The 25,782-nt window shown below is 43.7% G+C and overlaps 1 protein-coding gene across 3 annotated transcripts in view; it reads left to right on the top strand.

Annotated features, from left to right (window-relative positions):
* The first annotated feature begins 13,523 nt into the window (after positions 1-13,523).
* Positions 13,524-25,782, top strand: part of PCDH19 (protocadherin 19) — a 164,393-nt gene continuing 152,134 nt past the window's right edge. For all 3 annotated transcript variants that reach the window (XM_042480352.1, XM_042480350.1, XM_042480353.1), the window contains exons 1-2: positions 13,524-15,935; positions 20,087-20,414. In XM_042480352.1, coding sequence (XP_042336286.1) covers positions 13,786-15,935; positions 20,087-20,414 — 2,478 coding nt within the window. In that variant the 5' untranslated portion in view covers positions 13,524-13,785. The remainder of the gene's footprint in view (positions 15,936-20,086; positions 20,415-25,782) is intronic.

Raw genomic sequence — 25,782 nt, 5'->3', positions numbered from 1 at the left:
ACAGAGAGGCTGACAAGACTGGTCAAGCCTACTGACCATTACCCCTTTCTTTTGGTTCATGTGGGAACCAATGATACTGCAAGGCATAGCCTTCAGAATATCATAAGGGATTATGAGGCTTTGGGTAGGAAGTTGAAAGAGGTGGATGCACAGGTTGTCATCTCCTCTCTTCTGCCAGTCGAAGGGCATGGTCCAGGAAGGGAGAAGAAAATAGCGGATGTAAATAACTGGCTCCGTAGATGGTGCCGCCAAGAACGATTTGGATTCTTGGACCATGGGTTGCGGTTCCATGAGGAGGGACTTCTGGCAAGGGATGGGTTGCATCTCACGCCAGTTGGCAAAAACATTTTTGCCAATAGCCTCAAGAATTTGATCAGGAGGGCTTTAAACTGAGTTATGTGGGGGAGGGAGACAGTATTCTGGAAGGCAAAAAGACTGGAGAAGATAGTCAAACTGACAGAGAGGGAACAAGACAAACAGTGCAAGGACCCAACAGTGGGAGGCAAAAGAACTTGCACAAGCAGCAAGTAAAGGGAACACATGGTCTTAGATGCCTCTACACTAATGCACAGAGCATGGGAAATAAGCATGATGAACTTCAACTCCTGGTACAACAAAGCAAATACGATATAATAGGCATCACTGAAACCTGGTGGGATGAGTCTCATGATTGGAATGTGGAAATAGAGGGGTATAACCTTTTCAAGAGAAACAGGCCAAACAGGAAAGGAGGAGGAATAGCCCTATATGTCAGAGATATTTACACCAGTGAAGAGATCCAGGACATCAATCCTGGAAGCCAGGTGGAGAGCATCTGGATAAAAATTAAAGGGCAGGGAAACAACAAGGATGTTATGGTGGGAGTCTACTACAGACCCCCAAGTCAGACAGAGGAATTGGATGATGCCTTTCTAGAACAGATGACCACACAGTCAGAAAGGAGAGATGTAGTAGTGATGGGTGACTTCAACTACCCTGATATTTGTTGGAAGTCAAACTCAGCCAGATCCTCAAGGTCTAGTAAATTCCTCACTTGCCTCGGAGACAATTTCATGGTCCAAAAGGTGGAAGAGGCAACAAGGGGATCAGCTATTTTAGATCTGATCCTAACCAACAAGGATGACTTGGTTAATGAAGTGCAAGTGGTGGGATCCTTAGGTGGAAGTGACCATGTTCTCCTGGAGTTTGTTATACAATGGAAAGGAGAAGCCAGGCATAGTCAGACACGCATCCTAGACTTTAGGGGAGCGGATTTCAGTAAACTTAGAGAAATACTGGGTGCGATCCCATGGTCAGGAATACTAAAAGAGAAGGGAGTTCAGGATGGATGGGACTTTCTCAAAAGGGAGATACTGAAGGCACAAATTAAAACAGTTCCAGTGAGAAAGAAAAATGGGAGGTGTCGCAAGAACCCAGGATGGATGACAAAGGAACTTTCAGCTCAGCTAAATTTTAAACGGAACATGTATAAGAAATGGAAAAATGGGGAAATCACCAAAGAGGAATTCAAACAAATAGCTAGCAAGTGTAGAGATAAGGTCAGAAAAGCTAAAGCACAGAATGAACTCAGGCTTGCTAGAGAGGTTAAGAACAACAAAAAGGGCTTTTTTGGATATGTCCGCAGCAAAAGGAAGAAGAAGGAAACGGTAGGGCCACTGCGTGGAGAAGATGGCAAAATGCTAACAGAAGACAGAGAAAAGGCAGAATTACTCAACACTTTCTTTGCCTCAGTCTTCTCAGAAAAGGCAAAGGGTGCTCAACCTGAGGATAATGGAGCAGAGGACAGAATAGGGGTATTTCAGCACAAAATAAGTAAAAAGATAGTACAGGAATACCTGTTTAACCTAAATGAATTTAAGTCTCCAGGACCAGATGAGCTACATCCAAGGGTATTAAAAGAACTGGCTAATGTAATATCGGAGCCATTGGCAATAATCTTTGAAAACTCCTGGAAAACAGGAGAGATCCCAGCCGACTGGAGGAGGGCAAACGTTGTCCCCATCTTCAAAAAGGGGAAAAAAGAGGATCCCAACAATTATCGTCCAGTTAGTCTGACATCAGTACTAGGAAAGATTCTGGAGCAGATCATTAAACAGAGAGTCTGTGAACATCTAGAAGCCAATGCCATAATCACAAAAAGTCAACATGGGTTTCAGAGAAACAAGTCATGCCAGACAAATCTAATCTCTTTCTTTGATAAAATTACCAGCTTGGTAGATGAAGGGAATGCTGTGGATATAGTATATCTTGATTTCAGTAAGGCCTTTGACAGGTTCCCATGACATTCTCACAAACAAGCTTGTAAAATGTGGGCTGGACAAGGCAACTGTTAAGTGGATTTGTAATTGGTTGACCGGCCGAACCCAAAGGGTGCTCAACAATGGCACCTTTTCATCCTGGAGAGAAGTAACCAGTGGGGTCCCACAGGGCTCTGTCCTGGGCCCAGTGCTATTCAACATCTTTATCAATGACTTGGAGGAAAAAATTGGGGGAATACTTATCAAATTTGCAGATGACACTAAAGTAGGAGGAATAGCTAATACTCCAGAGGACAGGATCAAAATTCAAAATGACCTGAATAGACTAGAAAGCTGGGCCAGAGCTAACAGAATGAACTTCAACAGGGAGAAATGTAAGGTACTGCACTTAGGGCAAAAAAATGAAATGCACAGATATAGGATGGGAGACACCTGGCTTAAGGAGACAACATGTGAAATGGATCTAGGAGTCCAAGTAGACCACAAGTTGAACATGAGTCAACAGTGTGATGCGGCAGCTAACAAGGCCAATGCGATTTTAGGCTGCATCAATAGAAGTATCGTATCTAGATCCAGGGAAGTAATAGTGCCACTATATTCTGCTCTGGTCAGGCCCCACCTGGAATATTGTGTCCAGTTCTGGGCGCCACAATTCAAAAAGGACATTGAGAAACTGGAGCGTGTCCAAAGGAGGGCGACTAAAATGGTGAAAGGTCTGGAAACCTTGCCCTATGAGGAACGACTCAGGGAGCTGGGGATGTTTAGCCTGGAGAAGAGAAGGTTAAGAGGTGATATGATAGCCCTATTTAAATACTTGAAGGGATGTCATATTGAGGAGGGAGCAAACTTGTTTTCTGCTGCTCCAGAGACTAGGACCCGGAGCAATGGATGCAAGCTACAGGAAAAGAGATTCCACCTCAACATTAGGAGGAATTTCCTGACAGTAAGGGCTGTTCGACAGTGGAATGCACTTCCTCGGAGTGTAGTGGAGTCTCCCTCCTTGGAGGTCTTCAAACAGAGGCTGGATGGCCATCTGTCGACGATGCTTTGATCTGGATTTCCTGCATGGCAGGGGGTTGGACTGGATGGCCCTTGCGGTCTCTTCCAACTCTATGATTCTATGATTCTATGATTGAGAATTCCTGCATGGCAGGGGATTGGTCTGGATGGCCCTTGTGGTCTCTTCCAACTCTACGATTCCTCTTCAGCACCACATCTCAAATTAGTTGATTTTCTTCACTGTCCAGCTCTCACATCCATACATGGTGATGGGGAATACAGTGGCTTGGACGATTTTAGTGATCTTCTTGGTAATCTGCCAGAAGATTCCAAAAGGAAATGATCTGCCACCCAAGAAACACTCACTTCCCATAGTCTCAAATGAATGTCCTATAACAAGCTGCTGAAGTAGGTCAGCGCTGTTATCCTCATACTTCAGATGGGATATTCCAAGCAATTTGGCTAAGGCTTTTTATTGCTGTGTGCTTCAAATCATGACGACTCTAAGGCAAAACTATTACAGGGTTTTCTGGGGTTGAGAGTGTGTAACTCGCCCAAGGTCACCTAGTGGGTTTACATGGCTGATTGGGGAATCCAACCCTTCAACTCCAGAGTTGTAGTGCTAAACCACTATATCATGCTGGCTACAGAACTGTATATTCACAGATATCTTGGAGGAAACCCCACTGAGATCCATGGAACTTACTTCTGTGTAGACATCTTAAAAGGATTTCTTTGTTAGTAGGTGAGAGAAGACTTAATGCAGGTGCATTTACATCTTCCTAATCTCTTTACTGTATTTTATGTATATTAGGAGCCAGCATGGTGTAGTGGTTTGAGTGTTAAACTAGGACACTAGGGGCTCATTTCCACTATGGAAAAAAAAATGAATTGGCAAGCGAATTATATGACCCTCATCCCCATTTGAAACTGGTTCTGATCCTGGTGCGATTGATTGCAGTCACGACAATGCAAGGCAAATGGAAAAAAACCCGGCACTATTCAAAGAGCATATATATAGCGGTTTTCATCTGTGCCAAGAGCAAGACATTTGTAAAGGTAATGAGTCTTGCCCACTCAAGATCAAGCCATCCCCAAATCCTTTGGATTACAAGATGCATAGCTCAGAACTATACACTGTGGCTGCAATAATCCCTTTCTCCTCCATCTACTGTGGGAATTACAGCTATAAGCAGAAGCAAGAGAGGAATGAGAGATTATGCCATCCTCCCTGCTGATCAAAAACTCCTGGTGCCTTGACCTGTGAGCCCTGATTCCACTACAGCATTGTATTTGGAAGGCCTTGTATTCTTGTTCCCTGTTGCAGACAGTACTGAGATACATGAACAAATGATTTCAACTGATGTGAGTCAGGTTTGTGTATTCCTGGGAAGGGCGATAATTCAATGGTAGAGCAGACTTAGGATGTTTTCATGGCATTTCACAACTTTATTGTTGCTCTTACTGTGAACCGCCCGTTCACATTAGAACATTATTGTGAAGGCGATTAATAAAACAAACTGAAGCATAGGCTGTAACCTGATACATAGTTAAGAGCACTAAAATCAATGTATACTTAATTGTGTGCTGCATTGTGGCCACTGAGGTAAGGAGTTTTTCTCTCCTGAATCAGCCTTTATCTTTAAAACCATTGCTACTTTGATTCTAGGAAAGTAGGATAAAGAACCATCCTGTTTTTATGTACTGAGATACTATCTATATAAGCAACAACAACAATAGTTTATTCGGTCATTGACCAGTATAAAACATAAATAAAATATAAATACTAAGATAATAGTATGATCAGTACAGTATAATTATTAGAACAAGAGTCAGAAGGGCAAAATCAGATCAAACTTCACCAACTATCATCAATTGCTATCACCCAATTGGGAATGGTATAACAAAATTTTGCTACCTTAAGTACATCACTTGGGTTCTGATTACCCAGCAAATAATGTAAATTAAACGTATCGGTATGTCCAGGGTATTTAGTTATAAAAGGGGAAATGAGTTGATGACAAATGTCCTTATAGAACTGACAGTACAGAAGAACATGAGCAGTGGTTTCTATAACTCTATATAAGCATCTTTTCAAGCTTATAAGGAATCTGGCAGTTGGTACCACAAGGCAGAGTTCTGGCATCTCAGGCAGCATATTTGGGTTGTCATGAAAGAGCATTAGACTGATAGTTACTTAGTTCGTGGCAGCCGAATTTTTGCTGCCAGATACGGGAAGAGGAGGCTGTGTGAGTTTCTGCCTCATCTGCCAAAATAGCTTGCCTGGCTTTTAATCATGTTGGAAGCCACCTTACATGCATCATGCCTTGGAGAAAGACATTCAGTTTGATATAAATCAAGTGAATTAATAAAAAAATATAATGTGAGCCTTGATTTGAGTGGATAGGAGATGCCATTTGTGCTCTGCCTCAGGCAGCAAAATGCCTTGGGTCAGCATGTGGACTGTTATGTCTTTATTAGTATTCCCTCAGGTTGCATCCTTTCCTCTGTTTGGATGATCATACAGTACACACATAAAAGTTATCAATCTTTTCATTCTCTACTAATTGCATGGTGGCAGTGCAATTAATTGTATGGCTCCATAGGTATTGTCTCAGAATGTAATTATTAGTTTACTTGACTATACCATTATTGCAATTAAAGAAACACATGGGGCCTGATAAACTTTGATAGTGTATTTGCTTTCTAAATTGTAGACCAGTTGCTGTTTGTCAGAGAAAATCCTAATCCTAGGAAAGCAGACTGAAACCATCTCATATCTTCAGGAGCCCACAGCAGCAATTAAATGGAGGTTGTTTGCTCTAGGGTGGAAAAATACCCACACTGTGGGGCAGATGGCTGGTATTTAACCCTCCCACTTATTCCCTTTTAAGTGCCTGTTTGCTTTCTCCCTCTCCACCCCCCCTCCCTTTATCTGTGTCTTAAAGAAAAGGACCAGAATTGAAATATACAAGACATAGAAAGCAATATACTGAGCCCAACTAAACTAAAATCAAACAGAAAGAAGCCTAGACAAGGCCCTTGTTCAGTGAAATCAATTCCCAAGGCAGTCAGATTGATTTATAAGCATACTTTTTGGTTTCATTGATTTAAGGATTCAGCTTGTTTGAAAGCAAGTCATGGAAGAGCTTCTATAGCCCTGGCTTTCTATTCATTGGTGACCGTAATTAACAAGCCCAGACAATGGGGCGCGGAGCTGGGGGGGAATTGTCGTTGTTCCTTCTTTTTATAGTGCAACATTCATTAAAGAGAACTGACCTCATTTACGGCAAATTCCACTCTTTGGGATTAAGACAGATTTGGGCAGCATAAATATTTTTTTGGTTTTTAAAAAGATGCCAATGGCATTCTGCCCACTCCAATAAAGTGATGGTCCCAGAAACAGAAATAATAATGATCATTGCGTCCAGCATTTGGACCCATTGGTAGCTTGAAAGATGAAAGCAGAATATTGTCTGTCTTCTACACTTAGATCTCTGGGAAAGTTACCTGGGAGAAAAATCTAAAATTTACACTTTGCTATGACCTGAAAGAAAATTACTATAAAATGTCATACCAATGGTACCTGATGCCAGAGAAATCATCTAAAATGTATAGATTGGAAGTGTTAAGAGAATCCCAGATCATTCTGTCATATGTGGTGACAGTGTGTCAAAGCAAAGAGATACTGGTCTAAAATTCATTCAGTGACATCCCATACACTCAAAATCCAATTTCCAATGGAACCAGAATTATACTTTTTAGATATGACACACATGCTTGAAGATAAAGTAGTGAAGAAAGACTGGAGGACCCTGATGTATATGGTAACAGCAGCAAGAACAGTCTGTGCTCAAAAATGGAAAGGAAAAGAAAATCCGACATCTGAAGACTGGCCAATAAAACTTTATAATAAGATGGATAGCAAGGAGATAAACTAATGGTAATGATTAATGGGGAAAAAGCTAGTTAGATACAGTGGGGTCCCCACTCCTGATGTCCCCCAGGATTGGGGAGTGGTAGTCAAAAGCGTGTGTTCACTCCTCCTTCACCAGACTGGCGGCCTCCTTGTGAGGAGACCAGGGACGTAGCCAAGGGGGAGGTCCTTGGGGTCCGGACCCTGCCTTCCATTAGAAAAATGAATGGTGCGTGCTGCTCCGCCGCCGCACCCAAGCCCAATTATAATGGTGGCACTTAGTCCGGACCCCCTCCCCCTTCCTAAAATCCTGGCTACATCCCTGAGGAGACCATTGCCGCTGCCGCAAAGCAAGACCGGGCACACTCAGGCTTTTCTTTTATACAGCGGCAGTGGCTTCCACATGAGGAGACTGTTGCTGCTGTGGTGAAGCAGGGCTGCACATGCTCAGGCTTCTCTTTCACTGTGGCAGCAGCAGCCTCCTCACGAGTAGACTGTTGCTGCTGTGGCGAAGCAGAGCTGAGTGCACTTGGCCTGCTCCCTCCTTCGCTGCCATAGCTGCCGTGGCAAAGCTGAGAGGGGTGCGCCCAACCTCCTCACTGCCCAGTGGGAGAAGGACATGATTGGGTGTCACCCCTCTTCTGGGGTGTCACCTGGTGCAGGCTGCACCACCGCACCCTCCCTAGTAATGCGAAGAGGACTGGAACTATTTGATTAGCTTTGTAAACTGCTTAGGGAGTGCTTAAGTGCACTGATAAGCGGTATAGAAATGTACTTGCTATTGCTAAAGTTCTGGAAAGAAAGATGGGTACTGTAGTGTATTTTGAAGATTAGTGTATAACACCACACATATTTGTTGTTGTTGTTGTTGTTATTATTATTATTATTATTATTATTTCAGGTTTATATGTGAAACCTCACCAGTTGTAGTATTGATGAAGATTATCTGAAATGGAATTTTTAAGTAGGCAGTTGGATTAATTATTTAATGAACTCAAATAGCACTTTGAGTACATGTAGAACATAATGTGACAGAGATGTAGGGAAACTGATGTGAGCAAGTCGGATAGAGAAAGGGAAGCTGAAAGACCACAGTAATGCCAGTTCCAGAGGGGAAGGAAGTCAAAATAATGATGGATTAATCTTCAAGTCCTGATGAGAAATCTGTACTCATGACAAGAGGCTCCCGTCAGAAGTGAATATGGAGAAACAGAATGCTTCCCAATCTGCAAAGGGGGCAGGCAAGGCTGCATTTTATCATCCTATTTGTTCAGCTTGTATGCAGAAAATATAGGATGAAAAGCAGACCCAGAGACAGGAGGACTGAAGATCAGCGGAAGGAACATCAATGACCCAAGATACGCAAATGATGCAAATATTACTAGCAGAAAACAGCAAGGACCTGGAACAATTACTGAGGAAGGTTAAAGAAGAAAGAGCCAAAGTAGGCTTAATGCTGAACATTAGGGAAACAAAAATAATGACCACAGAAAGTTTACAAGAATTCATCCTAGAGAGCAAGAAAACTGAAATAATCGAAGAGTTCCCACACTTTGGCTCAAACAATGATCAGAACAGAGACTGCAGTCAAGAAATTAGAAGAAGACTTGGATTGGGAAGAGCAGCTATGAAAGAACCGGACAAATCCTAAAGTGCAAAGATATAATGCTGAACACTAATGTGAGGATTGTCACAGCCATTGTATTCCCAGTCACCATATATGGATGTGAGAGGTGGACAGTGACGAAAGTGGTTAGAAAGAAAATCAACTAATTTGCGATGCAGTGCTGAAGAGTGCTGAGGATACTGTGGACAGCCAAGAAGACAAATAAATGGATTACAATACAGATCAAGGTCAATTTCTTTCTGGAAGCCAAGATGACAAAATTGAGGCTATTTGTACTTGGGACACATCTTGAGAAGGCATGAATCATTCGAAAAGACAATGATGTTAAGAAAGGTAAAAGGCAGTAGAAAGAGAGGAAGACTATATGCCCGATGGATGACCATGGGCCTGAGCCTGCAGGACCTGAGCAGAGAGTGGAGGATAGGGAATCTTGGAGATGTCTCATTGGAGGATATCACATGGGAGGAATGTCTCCCAATTTCCAAAAAAAGAAAGTAGGGCCAATTAGAAAATGCGATGCTATTATGCAGATGGTTATTAAATGCTCAGAAGAACACAGCGCCCACCTCAAGGCCAAAGTAGTGCAAATACAAAAGAAGCTATCATATGAGTACTTACCTTTCGTAGTCTAGAGTTTGAATTGGCATCCCTGCACATGTGCAGTGAGGGCAGAATTGGCTTGTGACCTTTTTACACTTCCGGCAGGGCTTGCCTCTGGTTCCTGTGGTTTTGCCTTGTTTCATGTTATATGTTCATTCATTACCCTTTATTTCATGTTATTATGCAATTCACATTACTTATTCATTCATTACCCCTTACTTCACGTTATTAAGGCAATTCATGTTATTTAGTCATTCATAACCCTTTATTTCACGTTATTTAGGCAATGCACTTTATTTGTGCATTCATTACCCCTCATTAAACGTTGTGTAGGCAATTCACCAACTCAAAATCAGTCCAAAGCAACCTTGTACTTGGTTTGAGCATTGGAATATGACTCTAGAAGGCAGGGATGGAATCCCACTGGGTGACCTGGTGCAAGTCACATTCTCTCAGCCTCCTCAGAAAATGGCAATGGCAAACCCACCTGAATAAACCTGCCAAGAAAACCCCAAAAGTGGGGTGTGGGTCTCCAGATGGTTGTGTGTGTGTGTGTGTGTGTGTGAGAGAGAGAGAGAGAGAGAGACTGTGTCTGTGCCTTTAAGTCTCCAGCTATTGGGGGGGGGGAGGCCTGCCATCAGCAACAGAACAATCCACATGCAAATCACTCCTGCATTTCCAGGCTCACACAGTATATATCTACCCAGCTATTTCCAGGCAAGCATCCTCTGAAGATGCCAGCCACAGATGCTGGTGAAACATCAGGAAGAAACTCTTCTAGAACATGGCCACATAGCCCAAAAACCCCCTAAAAGCCTTCGACTTCACAGATGGCTAAATATCTCATGAAACTACAAGTCCCAGCATTCCATAGCATTGAGCCATGACAATTAAGGTCATGACAAACTGCATTATTTCTGCAGTGTATATGCAGCCACAGTAAGGTTTGCTTTCAAATAAAAATGCATAGAATTATGCTGCATTAGATTTTTTAAAAATTCTGGTAAAATGTCACATCTTATTTCCTTTTCTCTTCCTTTCTGTGTCTAAAAGAAGGCCATGCTCAAAAGCAGGTTTATCATAGATTTGTGTGTCCTTGCTGTTTGGAGAAAGGAATGTGTTGGAAGACCTTGCCCTAAGCAAACTGCCAAATGTCTCTTGATATCTGAACAAGTGCATTTCACCAAGAGGGTATTTTATATGGGTTTTCTCTTTTTTCCCCTTGCTGATGAAGGCTGATGAAGAGAGCTGGAGATTTTGAAGGTTTCATCCCAAGTTTGGAGTTGTCTTACTCAAGGTAAAAGACTGCCTGGAGGTAAAGGCCAAAAGCTGAGAATTTCTCTACAATGTTCCATCCTACAAAACAAAATTAATGACAATGAAGGATCTACATGAATTCAGCCTAGATAAGAAGGAAATAGAAATAGTTAAAAGATTTCCTGCACCTTGGATCAAACATTGATCAGAATGGTGACTGCAGTCGAGAAATAAGAGGAAGACTAGGAACGGGAAGAGCAGCTATTAAACAACTGGACAAGATCCTAAAGAGTAAAGATACACAACTGTGTACAAAAGTTTGAATGGTCCAAGCCATTACATTCGCCATCGCCATGTATGGATGTGAGAGCTGGATAGTAAAGAAAGTGAATAGAAAGGAAATCAATTCACTGGAGATGTAGTGCTGGAAAAGAGTGCTGAGGATACAGTGGAAGGCCAAAAAGACACGGATCCTACAACAGATGAAGCCTGAACTTTCCCTGGAAGCCAAAATGATAAACTGAGGCTGTCATACTTTGGCCACATCATGAGAAGACAGGACTCAATAGAAAAGGCAATACACTTGGCCCTCCACATTTGTTGCTTTGACTTTTGTGGTTTTGTTTAATATGTTCTCTTTAGGAATCTCTAAGCCTTCCAGCTCTGATGGACATTGCTTATGATCCAGCTCTCACAGAGTTGGGCTGTAGGCCTTCCAACATGACTCCACGATCAACCCCTGGCAGATGCTGACTATGGTCAGTTGCAATGAAGGCCCCGGAGATTCCTAGAGAAGTGTTCGTGTTTTTTTATTTGCGGTTTCCCTACATTCACAGGGTTCCTTCATTCCTAACCCCAGCGAACGCCAGGGAATGTGGGAAGAAGAACAAGAGAAAGAGGGCAGGTCAGATAGCTGGATCTGGACTCAAACAGGGAGGCCACAGGCATGAATTTGCAAGACCTGAGCAGAGGAGTGGAAGACAAGGTGTCTGTTTAAATATTTGAAGGGGTGTCATATGGAGGATGGAGCAAGCTTGTTTTCTGCTGCTCCAGAGAATCATAGAATGATAGAGTTGGAAGAGACCCCAAGGGCCATCCAGTCCAGCCTCCCTGCCATGCAGGAATTCACAGTCAAAGCACCCCTGACAGATGGCCATCCAGCCTCTGTTTAAAAACCTCCTGAGAAGAAGACTTCACCCCACTCTGAGGAAATGTCTTCAACTGTTGAAGAACTCTTATTCTCAGGAAGTTCTTCCTACTGTTGAGGTGGAATCTCTTTTTCTGTAGTTTGCATGCATTGCTCTGTGTCCTATTCTCTGGAAAAGCAGAAAACAAGCTTGCTCCATCCTCAGAGCTATCATATCGCCTCTTAACCTTCTCTTCTCCAGGCTAAACATCCCCAGCTCCCTGAATCTTTCCTCATAGGGCATGGTTTCCAGACCCTTTACCCTTTTGGTCGCCCTCCTTTGGACACATGGCTCCAGTTTCTCCATGTCCTTTTTGAATTGTGGTGCCCAGAACTGGACACAGTGTTCCAGGTGGGGCCTGACCAGAGCAGAATAGAGTAGCACTATTATGTCCCTTGATTTATACTTCTATTGATGCAGCCTAGAAAGGTCGTTGGTTGTGGGACCCTCTGGGACCCTTCCCAGAATCCCCTAGCCTTGGCTCCCTCTACGCTGTGGATCCAGCCTGGCGCTTCCATCCCAGGAGGCAGCGGAGGCTTTGCTGCTGCGCGGAAGGCTGCTGCTGGCTGCCTCTCTCTCCCCGGAGCCGGGTACCACTCTGGTCCCTCATCCCCTGGCCCCGCCCCTTTCGGCTTGGAACGCGCTTCCTCGGCCTCCCATTGGCTGAAGCCTTGCCGTAGCTCCGGACCGGAGCCGCGCTCTCTCGCGTGTGGCCGGCACTTTGCAGCAGCAGCAGCAGCGGAGGAGAAGAGGAGAGCGAGAGGCTGAGTGGCGGCGGCGGAGGAGGAGGAGGAAGGGGGCAGAGAAGGGAAAGCGGAGGAGGAGGAGGGAGAGGCGGCCCGAGAGAGAACTTCCAGCGCCAGGGAGGGACTGCGGGGGGAGGGGGCAGACCGGACTTGGCTCTCCTCTGCCTCAGTTGGCAAGGCAAGGAAAGGGAAGAGGGGGCGAAGCAGCATCCGAGGAGGAGGAGGGGGCGCCAAACTTTGCTCCTTCCCCCGTTTGCTCCCTCCGCTCCGACCGAGGAGGAGGCGGGAGGCCCCCCTGCAGGAGGAGAGGCGACCCGGCCAGGGACTGCTGCTGCAGCGGCGGCGCCTTTAAGACCCCCCCCCCGCAGACTCATCCCTGGGTCCTCTTCCCTCATCCCTCTTTCCTCGTCGTCGCTCCTGCTTCTCCGGCCGCTGTCTTCTCCCCTCTTCCCAGGATGCCTCTCCTCGGCCTCCCTTCGCAGCCGAGGCTGAGCAGGGCGCTCCGGAGGCACGTCCCGGAGTAGAGCCCCCCCTCTCCCTGCCTCCTTCGCCCTCTTTCATGCCCAGCCTGACTTCCCCCCGGGGGGCTTTCTTCTGCCCCTCTCCCTCCCCAGGGCTTTCCCAAGATCCCTGGTTTTATTAAAACCACCCCTTGGGCCCAGGGAGGCCCCCTCCCCTTACCTTTCCCCTTTCTCCCCCCCGCCTTCCTCTCCACTTTCAGTCCTCATTTTTTCTGGGGAGGGGGAGAGATGGCTTAGGGCAGGGGCCCAGTGGGTCGAGGCCCCTCGGATGGGGGCCAGGATCTGTTTTGGAAAGGCCCTTGGCTGGGACTTAGCCCTCTCCTTGACCTGAAGGAGGAGGAGGGGGGGTCTGCTTCCCTTTGGGGAGGAAGGGGGGCTGCTGGGGCTGGGGCCTGAGAGTGCAGCTGCAAGATCGGGGGCAGCAAGGGAACAAGAGGCAGTTAGCTCTTGGAGGACCCCCCTCCAAAGGCCCGCTTTCCTTCTTCAGTCCTTGCTCCCCCTCCTGCTGCTTCCCCCCCTTTGATTTGCTCCTTTCTTCCCATCTCTGGGGGAAGCAACTCCAAACTCCAAGCCCATCTCCCTCCCTCCCCCTTCCCCTCCTCTCCAACCGCAAAATCAACAGGCGACAAGAGAAGAGAAGCGGGAGGAGGCGGCCGGGCATCCAACCGTGAGCGATGATGGATATTCCCTGCCCCCTGCTCCGGTGCCTGCTTGCTCTCTTGTGGACTGGGGTGGGAGCCCTGATCAACCTCAAGTACTCAGTCGAGGAGGAGCAGAGGGCCGGCACCGTGATTGCCAACATAGCCAAAGATGCCCGAGATGCTGGCTTTGTGCTGGATCCCCGGCAGCCGACTGCTTTCCGGGTGGTCTCGAATTCGGCACCTCACCTGGTGGACATCAATCCTGGATCTGGGTTACTAGTCACCAAGCAGAAGATTGACCGGGACCTACTTTGCAGGCAGAGCCCCAAATGTGTGGTCTCCTTGGAGGTCATGTCCAGCTCCATGGAGATCTGTGTGATCAAGCTGGAGATCAAAGATCTCAATGACAACGCACCCAGCTTCCCCACAGACCAGATTGCCCTGGAGATCTCAGAAACAGCCAGCCCGGGCACCAGGGTGCCATTGGAGAGTGCCTATGATCCGGATTCAGGGAGCTTTGGGGTGCAGAGCTATGAGATCACGCCCAATGACCTTTTTGGACTAGAGACTAAGACGCGCGGAGATGGCTCCCGTTTTGCGGAGCTGGTGGTGGAGAAGAGCTTGGACCGTGAGACCCAGTCTCATTACAGTTACATGATCACAGCTTTGGATGGCGGTGACCCACCCAATTTTGGCACAGTGGAGTTGAACATCAGAGTCATTGACTCCAATGACAACAATCCCCTCTTTGAAGAGCCATCGTACACTGTCAGTGTGCCAGAGAATGCACCTTCTGGCACACCAGTGATCAGACTCAATGCGACAGACCCTGATGAGGGCACCAATGGACAAGTGTTGTATTCCATCCACAGCTATGTGTCTGAAAAGGCCAGAGACCTCTTCCAAATTAATTCCCAAACAGGGCTGATCACAGTCAGTGGTGCAATTGACTATGAGGAAGGACATGCGTATGAATTGGACGTGCAGGCCAAGGATCTCGGCCCCAACTCTATTCCTGCCCACTGCAAGGTGACAGTCAGTGTGCAAGATGCCAATGACAATCCTCCTCTTATTAACTTGCTCTCTGTGAACAGCGAACTGGTGGAGGTCAGTGAAAATGCTCCGCCAGGCTATGTGATTGCCCTGGTGAGAGTTTCTGATCGTGATTCTGGTGCTAATGGCCGAGTGCAATGCAAGCTGTTGGGCAATGTGCCTTTCCGCCTGCAGGAATATGAAAGCTTCTCTACTATCCTGGTGGATGGACGTTTGGACAGGGAGCAAAGGGACCAGTACAACCTCACCATCCAAGCTAAGGACAATGGGATCCCCTCTTTGCAAGCTACCAAGTCATTCACTGTCAAGATCACAGATGAAAACGACAACCACCCTCACTTCTCAAAACCATACTACCAGGTCATTGTGCAAGAGAATAATACTCCTGGGGCCTACCTCCTTTCTGTTTCTGCTCGGGATCCTGATCTAGGCCTTAATGGCAGCGTCTCTTATCAGATTGTGCCCTCCCAAGTTCGAGATATGCCAGTCTTTACCTATGTCTCTATTAATCCCAACTCAGGAGACATCTATGCCTTGAGATCCTTCAACCATGAACAAACCAAGTCTTTTGAGTTCAAGGTCTTGGCCAAAGATGGAGGCAACCCTTCCTTACAAAGCAATGCCACCATCCGAGTCATTGTCTTGGATGTCAATGACAACACCCCTGTGATAACTGCCCCTCCTCTAGTCAACGGGACTGCAGAAGTGTACATTCCCAGAAATGCGGGGGTCGGCTATTTGGTGACGGTGGTCAAGGCAGATGATTATGATGAAGGAGAGAATGGGAGACTTTCTTATGAGATGGCAGAAGGAGATAGAGGATTTTTTGAGATTGACCAAGTTAATGGTGAGATAAGGACCACCAGAGCCTTTGGAGAGAATTCAAAGGCTACATATGAGTTGATAGTGGTGGCTCATGACCATGGGAAAACTTCTCTCTCAGCTTCTGCCTTGATTTTGATATACCTTTCTCCAGCTCTGGATGCCCAGGAATCCATAGGATCTGTTAACTTGTCCCTGATTTTTATTATTGCCCTTGGTTCTATTGCTGCCATTCTGTTTGTCACCATGATCTTTGTAGCAGTGAAGTGTAAGCGGGATAACAAAGAAATCAGGACCTACAACTGCAGGTATAGTATTCTTGTTTCTTGGTACCAATGAATGTTTAATGTTAAACCTTTGTAACATGTTAGGACTTTAAAAAAAGCTGAAAATCAAACTGTGGGTCTGATGGTTCAAGCACATACATACCAGCAGTTGGGATTAAGTGGATTTCCTATGGTAATTGGATACAAATTGCCCAAAATCTAATGCCAGATAGGATCTGTTTTTAAAAATTTCCCTGCTGTTGGTTGGAAATCAGAGAGCCTTATCCCTTAGCCATGAAAAAAAAACCATCTATATATATAAAATGTGAATAAAGAGGAAAAAGAGACAGAAGGAAGGTTGTGACCAGCTTTTGGCATGTCGATATAAATGCTTACTTCTGTGCAGCTCTGTTTGGGCTTGGATGTGATGATGAATTGCTGCCTTTTTTGGGTAGGTGGGTGGATAGGAGGGGGAGAATGCAGAGTGGCAGGGAAGCTAAGCCTCCAAGGGGAGGCCTGAGTCTAGGTGCTGTAGTGAGGAATAAACCCATATCCTTGGGATTGCTCTAGAGATGGACATTGGGTTTTCCCCCCCAGGGCCTCCGCAACCTTGTCGATATCTCATCCCTACCAGATGAGGTCACTGTGGGTGCTCTTAAACACTATCCTTGTTTTCTCCAGGAGAGTTGGTTGTAAAAGGAACGTGGGAGCTGGCATCAGAAGATGAAAGGAAGCATGGTTCAGCGTGAAATGTACCAAGGATAGTGAGAGGAGGAGAGAAAAAGCAAGCTATTAGTAGGCCTGCTTGAATTCTCTTTCTTGAAAATAGAAAAGAAAAATGAGGAGGGGGGAAGGATTCCTTCTTTAAGTTTGGATGTTGTGCTCTAAGTCTTACAGTCGGAAAACAATAGCTAAGCCACTTCCTCCCTCCAAAGCAAAACTTTAGAGCCAAATCACTAAAGAGCCAGAGGTTGCTTATTTCTGTTTTGAATTGACATCTGAAATGCCATTGTCTTCTTTATTTTAATTCCCTCCCCCAATTAGCTGCAGTTATCTGTGCATTTGGTATTTCTGAAGGTCTGCACATGCCGCTCCTGAGCCTGCTTTTGAAATTTTAAGTCATGGATTTGAGCCCCCTGAATATGTAACAGCCTGGTGATTATTGTCTCTCTCTTGCTATTCTCTGTGTTGCACAAGTTAGTAGACAAATGCTAACCGTACATGAATATCAATTGGGCACCATAAAGGAGCAGCTGCAACGGCTCATAAATGGTTTAATCCTGTTATGAGCGAAATAGCCGTGACTTCTCCATTCCTTCAGTGCTAAGTCATTTCTGATGGAAAGGATGAAATTAATTTTGCCCCTTCTTTTGAAATGTACAAATGCCTCTTGCCATTTAGAGAGTCTGGAAGGATCTGCAGTCTTTAAAGTTTTATTTATACTGATATAATGATTATGGAGAGTTTGGGATTTCGCTTCCCCTCATTCACTTCATTTTACAATGTACAGCTCCACTGGGTGATTGGTGTGGCTATGCATATGGAAAAATTGTCTGCAAATGACATAGCATGTGCTGTTCTTAGGAGCTGTTTGGTTTTTAAATGAGAGCTAATATGCCAAGTTTCTTGCCAGCTCGGTCCATTAAACAAGAATAGGCACTGAAGGGGAAAAATCCAGTTGTGTCAATGCCTCAAACAGATTTGCACTTCTGTATAACCAGTTGGTTTAGTGTGATGGCTGGGGGATTAATGAAGTGCGCTTTAATTAAATAATTGGTCAATAGGAGGGAAAACACACAAATAAGACAGCAGAATGAATGCCTTTAGGGTTCCTTCGTTTCTAGCTGGAAACATTTAGACCACAATGAATAGTGTAATCCTTCTGATATATATTCAGAAGTAAGCTCCGTTGAGTCCAGTTTTCGAACCATCCCCATGAACTGTGTATAGGATTGGTGCCTGAGATAACTTTTAAGTGTAGCAGCTCACCAAAGGAACATAGAGATCTATTTTCCATACCCTTTCCCAATCCTCATGATTGTTTTTTTAAAAAAGGATGTATTGAAGTGCCCAGAGGGAAAACCATCTCTTGATCAGTATAAATGGGATGAGATTTGGAGCAAAACAATGTTATTATATGCAACTATATCAAGAAAGCATAGGAAGCGGAGAAAATGAAGCATCTTTTGTGCAACCTGTGTTTTCTGTGCAATGAGGGAGGGTGTCTGACAGGTGTTGGGAGGCAGGCAGTGTTCATTGGTTCCTCTGCTTAGTACCATGGCTGTGTATCAGCCTGCCGTGTCTGACCTCTGGATCACAAAAGTGTACAGTTTTAAGATTTGCTGTCTTCATTTTCTATTAGTATTTTTTTAAAAAATAATCATTACTTACCTCCCTTTACTGATTTTCTCTTTAGTCCACTGCTCTTTTCTGTTTCTCTCTCTTGTTTATTAAGCTTGCATTTTGTGTGGAGTTCTTTAGTTTAGTGGTAGAGCTGATGCTTTGCATACCGAAGGCCTGGTTCCCTCTCCCATTTAAATGGACAGATGTTTGCAAAGCCCTCTATGCATGAGATTCCAGAGTACTGCTGCTAATCAGAGTAGGTCTTACTGGGTTTCCTGGATCAGTGATCTGGCCTGGTATGAAAGCTGTTTTTCTCTGCTCTTTCCCTTTCTTTTGTCATTTTTTCAGCATTATCGAAATTTAGACTTCTGTAGTTTAGGATGGGCACAAAGATTGCAGTATATTAGAAGGGGGCACTCCCTCCCTCCCTTCCTTCCGAGGTTACATTACTGTGTAGGAAGTGGGTACTGCAATGATATTATATACATATTAATTGGCCTGGGATGCTTCATAGAAAATGCTCTTTCATTCAGCACATTAGATGAGCAAGAAAGAGACCAGTTTGGCTTGGTGCCCTCCACCTGCGCCTAAGCATCATCTTTTGTGTGTGTGTGCGAAGATCCTTCCAGATTATTCATCCTGCTAATTCATCAGTAGTGGATAATTTCCAGCATTGCAGTTTGAAAATCTGAGAGTCCTTATTTTTGGAAACTAGGTTTTTTTTTCCAGGCCTTGCTTAAAGTCAAACCTGTTTCTTTGGGAAGACTGCAACGCCTGGCATCTTCCGTGTGTATCTACATCTGCGTGGCACTGATAAGAATACACAGTCCCCAACGGTAATACCAAATCACAGCAACTTCGATCTAGACTCACTAAGATAACACTGAATGCGGTCATGTTTTTAATTATTTTTTTGGTCCTTGTTTACTGATAACTTCTCTGCTTCCTCCCTCTTTTGTTCCTTGTGTGTTAGAGACAAAGCAGGGCAGATTTTGCTGGTTTAGTTGAAGGTCAAAAAGATTTTTGTTCTTCTAAAGCACAACACTATAGTCTGTAAAATAAAAATTGCCCCACGGGAATAGTGTTTAGAGAATAAGACACTGCAGGGGTTTAGGAAAAACGTTTGACTTCTTAGAGGTTATGAGAGGAAACACAACTGCAAAGCAAAAGCAGTATGGATACTGTATCAGTCTTACAAATAAATATATAAAAATAACTTATCCATATAAATTTGTATTGGTTTGGCAAATTTAAATAGCTATAGTCTAGTTATAAAAAGGCACCCCTCTTCTCATTCTCTCACTTTTATTCACTGTATGTGACCAGAACAGCAGCTGTTTACAAGTCTATGCTGCACAGCTTGAGAAAACACAAGAGGGCAAGCAGGGGAGAAGATTCATGCCAGGTTTACAGTTATGATTCATAGAACAATTCCTTCATGTGCTGATTTTCTTCCCTTTTTTTACACATTTGTATTAATCAATTTAATTAACTTTTTAAATTCTTACTACCAATGGAAATGGAGTCACATACCCTTTTCACTTCACATATATTTGCATACTTATTTTTCCCTTTCTGCAGGCTGAACTATATCTCTGGTAACTAGATACGACAGTTCTAAGCAGCAGAGAAAACCAGGGGACCTTCCTCCCCTTATTCCTCACTTTATCTCTTTATGTATCCAATCAACAAACTTTTTTTGTGCCTATGAAAGATAACCCAAGACCCTTCACTACCCAAGTCAAGCCAATGATCCTGCATCTGGTTGGGAACCTTTGGGATTCTCTGTTGACTAGAGTACAGTTTGAGGATGAAGTAAGATACTCATTTTGCTTTCTTGTGTCCTGCAGAATTGCAGAGTATTCCTATGGGCACCAAAAGAAATCCAACAAGAAGAAAAAGATCAGCAAGAATGACATCCGCCTAGTGCCACGGGATGTAGAAGAAACCGATAAAATGAACGTAGTGAGTTGTTCATCCCTGACCTCATCCCTCAATTACTTTGACTATCACCAGCAGACATTGCCTCTGGGTTGCCGCCGATCAGAAAGCACGTTTCTCAATGTGGAGAATCAAAACAACAGGAACACAGGGTCCAACCACATTTATCAGCACACCTTCAATGGCCAGAGTCCCCAGCAGCCTGATCTCATCATTAATGGGATGCCACTACCAGAGGTGAGCATGGAGGGGACACATGGAAAATAGAACATTCCCTCAGATAGAGGATGGCCATTTTTCATCATGCTCTCCTTGGGAAGGTCCAGAAATATTGTGGTTAATTCCTGGGGAAAACAGTGCTACTTCTGTTTGATTTTGATGTGGTGATGGTTGCTAATTTAGATGATTTCTAAAAGAGATTAAACAAATCCACGAAGGAGGAGAGGTCCATCTCTGGCCTTTAACCAGGAGAGCACTACATGATCTCATTTAGTTTTGAGTAGCAATTTTAATTGATGCCTTCTTTAGGACTTCTCTGGGGCCACTGGGTGGCTGCTGTTGGAACCAGGCTTGGTGTTTGACTTGCTTCACTATGGCAGTTGTTTTACTCTTATTTTCTGATACAGCAGGATCAAAGCACTGATCATTTTTTGACTAGGATATAATTTCCCACTTCCTCAGTTTTTGCTGTTCTTTCTGAATGTAGCATCAATCCTCATACTAGGTTTGTGATTTGGCAATTTGGACCTATTAGCTTTGCAAAAGAACTCATGGTGGAGAGAAAACTGTTGGAGTTGTTTTATGGTTATGAATTGGGACAGCTGTCTGTATTTTTGGTATCTATTTGTAGCTGGGGGGGGGACTATCATGGTGAAGACAAAAAGTACCAATATAACACTGCTTACTTTACTGTTTATTAAGATTTCTTATCTAAACTGGGGTGTAGACTCTAGTTCTAGCTGCTAGACTTCCCTGTCCTTCCAGGAGTGTGTAGAAGGGAAAGCAAAAATATGTCCTGAGAATTTATTTTTGCTTTATAGTTGGAGTCTTGTCACTGTGTTGCCACAAGGATTTTTAAGCATCATCCTGTAGTTTAAACAATAACATTTAGAATGGTTTGGAATACAGATTTAGTTTAAGTTGTAAGTAAATGTGGAACACACTTCCTCGGAGTGTAGTGGAGTCTCCCTCCTTGGAGGTCTTCAAACAGAGGCTGGATGGCCATCTGTCGGGGATGCTTTGATTTGGATTTCCTGCATGGCTGGGGTTGGACTGGATGGCCCTTGTGGTCTCTTCCAACTCTGCGATTCTATGATTCTATGAAATGGTTGCAGTGTGTATCTGGTGTTCAGATATGGCCATATAGGCCTAAGGAAGGCCTGGTTTTTCCAAGTGTTTTTGTTTTTTCTTAATTTCATAAAACATGGCCATACTTCATGACGACAGTTTGCCATAGCAAAGTTTTGGTACTTGAGTTTCAAGTGCTTAGCTATGGACTGATTTGCACTGCAGAAATAATTTGGTATGACACCACTTTAACTTCCATGGCTCAGTGCTATGGAATTCTGGGAACTGTAGTTTGTTGTGAACTACAGTTCCAGAATTCTATAGCATTGAGCCATGGTAGTTAAAGTGATGTCAAATCGGATTATTTTGGATGTAGCCCTGGAGACATGCCTTCCTAAAAACATCGCTGTGAAAAGTTGTGCATTCACATATGAGGAAAGCAAAACAGTGACTCTTGCTAATTTGGTGGCAGTGTTAATGTGAGATAAGTACCATCCTAAATTATGTTTGCTGTGCATTGTTGGCATATGATGATATTAGACACCAACTTCCAGTTTTTCATCATGGAGTCATTTCTCTCACCAAGGAATGTTTTTACTGGTCAGGCTTTGAATGCTATTGCTTGCCAACATTATGTTTATTTTATTTATTAATAAAGAAAATAATATAGGTCACCCTATATCAAATGGTCAAAAGCAGTACCTCCATATTGTCAGGTTGCAGAAATAGATTTTTTTAAAGAGGAAAAAATACTATGGCAAGCTTTTAAAGCCATGGCAAATGACCTCTGATTCCTTGCCTAAGAAAATGCTGTGAAATACAAATATTTCAAACAGCCTTTCTGTTTAATTGTCTGAGTTAGCTGTTGCCGATTTGCTCTTCTGGTTGATAACTGTTATATTTATAGACTGCTCAGAGCTGTGCCCTCGCAAAGCATTCACAAAAGAAATATTAGAAACATCAGATTGGTGTACATTGCTATGACCCAGCACTGTAGCATTGTAGCACTAAACGATGGATTCCAATAAATAAAATAAACAGCTCAGAATCACGTAAAGCTCAACCATACAAACAAGACTCTCAGGGAAAGACAGTCTGGAAGACAGAAATTTTAATGGTCCTTTAAAAAAATAGTGCTGTCGAATCCAAGACTGAATCACTTGAAAGGAAGTTCCTTAACTGGGACCATTAAGAGAGGATGCTGCAAAGCTAATGGATCTTATTCGTGGGAGCCTTTAAGATGTTTTGCATTGCAGTCCCCATGTGCCCTACCTCATATGTGCTGTGATTAGGGATGATGAGACTTGTAGTCTGAAACATCAAAAGGGTCAGAGGCACTAGCTCTCTCAACCAATTGAAGAGGTTATATCTGAGCAATAATTTGCCTACTTCAGCCCAGAAATAAGCCCTGGTGAGTTCAGTGAAGTTCACTCACAAGTAAGTAGATGATGCATTGCAACTAGTTAATTCTTTGATACCTAAACATCAATATAGGTGACATAAGTATTCAATGGGATCCACATGATAGTGAGTCCCATTGAATTTAAGAAGGCTGAGTCTGTGGCCTAAATCTCATTGTTAATCCAAACTGGAGTAGACCCATTGAATCAATGGGATTTATAGCAGTCTTGATTCACCACAGTAGTTGAAATTAATGGATTTGCTCCAGTTGAGACTATTAATAGGATACACACATTACATATAAGCATTCTTAAAAAATATTGCTTTGTCAGTACCATTGCCGATTTCCATGAAATGAAGCCAGTACCTCAAGGGTGATTTCCTTACATTCATCCTCTTTTACATTTTAATGATGAAATGTCTTCCCTCCCACTCCTTCCCAGCAGTGTGTGTGTGTGCATGTATAGATATGCTGTGCAATGTGCTTTTATCATGAAATAACCGTTTTCTTCAGTTTAGAAGTAGCAAATAAGGATGCACATGTACAGCCCTTCTGTTGGGCAATCTTGCCTAATGCTGGTTTGTTTCTCTTTGAATTATTGTGTGGTATTAAGTAAAATAATCAAAGGTTTTGTCATGTTTTCAGCTTTAAACAGAATAAGAAAGCTGAAAAACTGTTGAAATATTTATGACCTGTTCCACAGTATTCCCTTTTTTTGGTACCCAAGTAAATGCAGGGGAATCCAGGCTTACCTCCCTGTAAATGGGAAACTGACTTTGTGCAACTTTTGGGTCTTCTAGGTGAGGAATAAGCAACTGGTGTCACAGGTGTTTAATCTGGTTCTTATGTTCATGACATCTCACCCTGGCATAGGTGGCCTTTCAGGTTTTTCCTCCGTTTTGTCCCCAGTCCATCATAAAGGCTGTGGGAGTGATTACAGTTTGTCTTGGTAGTTGTGAGAGATCATGGAAACTGCTCTCCAGTAACCTCTGGACAGTCAATATTTCATGAACAACAGTAGAAGACATGGACAAAATCTTCTTTCCACTATTGATTTCTGTATGCAAATTGAAACATAAGGCACTAGGCATTTTAGTTTATAGAAATTGGTTTGGATGGTTGAGAGGGCAAAACTGATGTGATGGTTTTTATCCCTGAGCTGGGACTCATGCAGCCCTCCAGATGTGATTGCTGTAAATCCCAGACATCCTATTGCTGCTGATGAAGAATGGTGGAAGTTGCAGTCCACTAGCGTCTAGGGAGCCACATGTTTCTCACTTTGGCTTTAGCTCTTGCTCAGTACAAGAGATAGTCTTTTGCTCAAGACTTGCTGTCAGTGAATGCTCTGCTTGTCAGAGAAAGGGCTCCAAGAAGATATAAGGTGACATAGGATTGTTCCAGTGGGGTCTAAATAAGTGTTGATTATCACAAATCATTCCTTAGGTTTACATTCTTTTTTTTTTTGTGGGGGGGGGGGCGTTTAGCAGTTTGTTGGATCTGCACTAGAACTCTTCCAAATTTTTTTTTTTAAATCAGGGCATGGTTTGCTGAGATGTTCCTATCGTTTGAAAGGCAAATCTGCTTTCGGAATTTTCATATTTTCTTTAAGAATACTACAATGCAAAAAGGGCCATTTCACTGATGAACTGTAGCACTGTAATTCTTTAGACAGCTAACAGGAGACAAAAAGGATACTTTTTTTTGTTCCTGTAGGTCTCAGTATTAAAAAGAGACAAGAGAGTGGGGTCAGGGGCTGGGGCGAGTTGCAATGCATCCTGGGAATCACAAGAAAATAATTTGGGACAACAAAAATGTTATTTGAATGTCCAAAAAAATTCAAGAAATACAGCAACAAATGCCAGAGCTTCCAGTACCCTCCCAGCACATTTGCCCTGTCTGGAGAAGCTCACTCTTCCTTTAATCCAGGAATTAACAAACTACAGTCTTTTAAATGTTGTCAGACAATAACTCCCAGCTACCATATTCAGCAGTTAGGAATGTTGAGAGCTGCAGTGCCAAAGCAACTGGAGGACTGCATTTTGGCCAGCCATGGTTTAATTGTTTATGTTCATGTTTGAAAATGAGTAGAATTCTGTGCTGATTTAGGACCCGTGAAAAAGCAGGGTGCCTAGCTTCATGGAAGTCTTTTAGTTGTTTAAATGTCAATAAAAGTCTTCTCCAGAACTCATTCAGCACAGGGAGAACATTGGGAGTGATGTGATATTTGGTCTTATTCTTCTCCCATATATGATGATAGGAATTATGTGTCCATCCATTTGTTGTTGGACTGCAACTTCCAGGAGTCCTAGTCTGTACCAGCATAGCACCATGTAGCTATGCTGGGAATTACAGTTAAAAATATTAAATGCCCAACTATGGCTAAGGATACTTAGGGGCTGTACAGATTGGGAGAATCTGGATGGAGGCTACAGCAGACAAATGCTGCGGCCTCCGTGAGGCCTAAAAAGAACCTGCTTATGGCGAATTCTTTTTGCGGCATGTGTGGGGTGCTGTTGGTGCACTCGTGTGCAACGATGATGTCCGTGTGGTGCTGTTTGGGCACTGCGCTGCCTGATGTCATCATTGTGTGCCCTGTATGGATGGGTGCGTGCAATCATGGTGCCCGCATACAGATAGTAGGGCTGGGCATGTGCGGATGCCCAGCTCTACAGAACCCTAATTTTGGCTCCAGGCCAGTGCAAAGCGCCGGTCTGTACTGGGCCTTAGATTAAGGAAGAAAGTGCAAAGGCAGCCTTCCTGTTGAACATTAAAGAAAACAAAAATAATGATCATGGAGAGTCTCCACAAACTCAACCTGTAGACAATGAGGAAATAGAAATAGTAAAAGAGTTCATATAGCTGGGATCAAACATTGATCAGAACGGGGAATGCAGTCAACAAATCAGAAGAAGACTA

The sequence above is a fragment of the Sceloporus undulatus genome, chromosome 7 (genome assembly GCF_019175285.1).
Source record: "Sceloporus undulatus isolate JIND9_A2432 ecotype Alabama chromosome 7, SceUnd_v1.1, whole genome shotgun sequence".
In the NCBI taxonomy this organism is placed as follows: Eukaryota; Metazoa; Chordata; class Lepidosauria; order Squamata; family Phrynosomatidae; genus Sceloporus; species Sceloporus undulatus.
The sequence above is the reverse complement of the archived record's forward strand: the minus strand, read 5'-3'. Positions and strand labels throughout refer to the sequence as shown.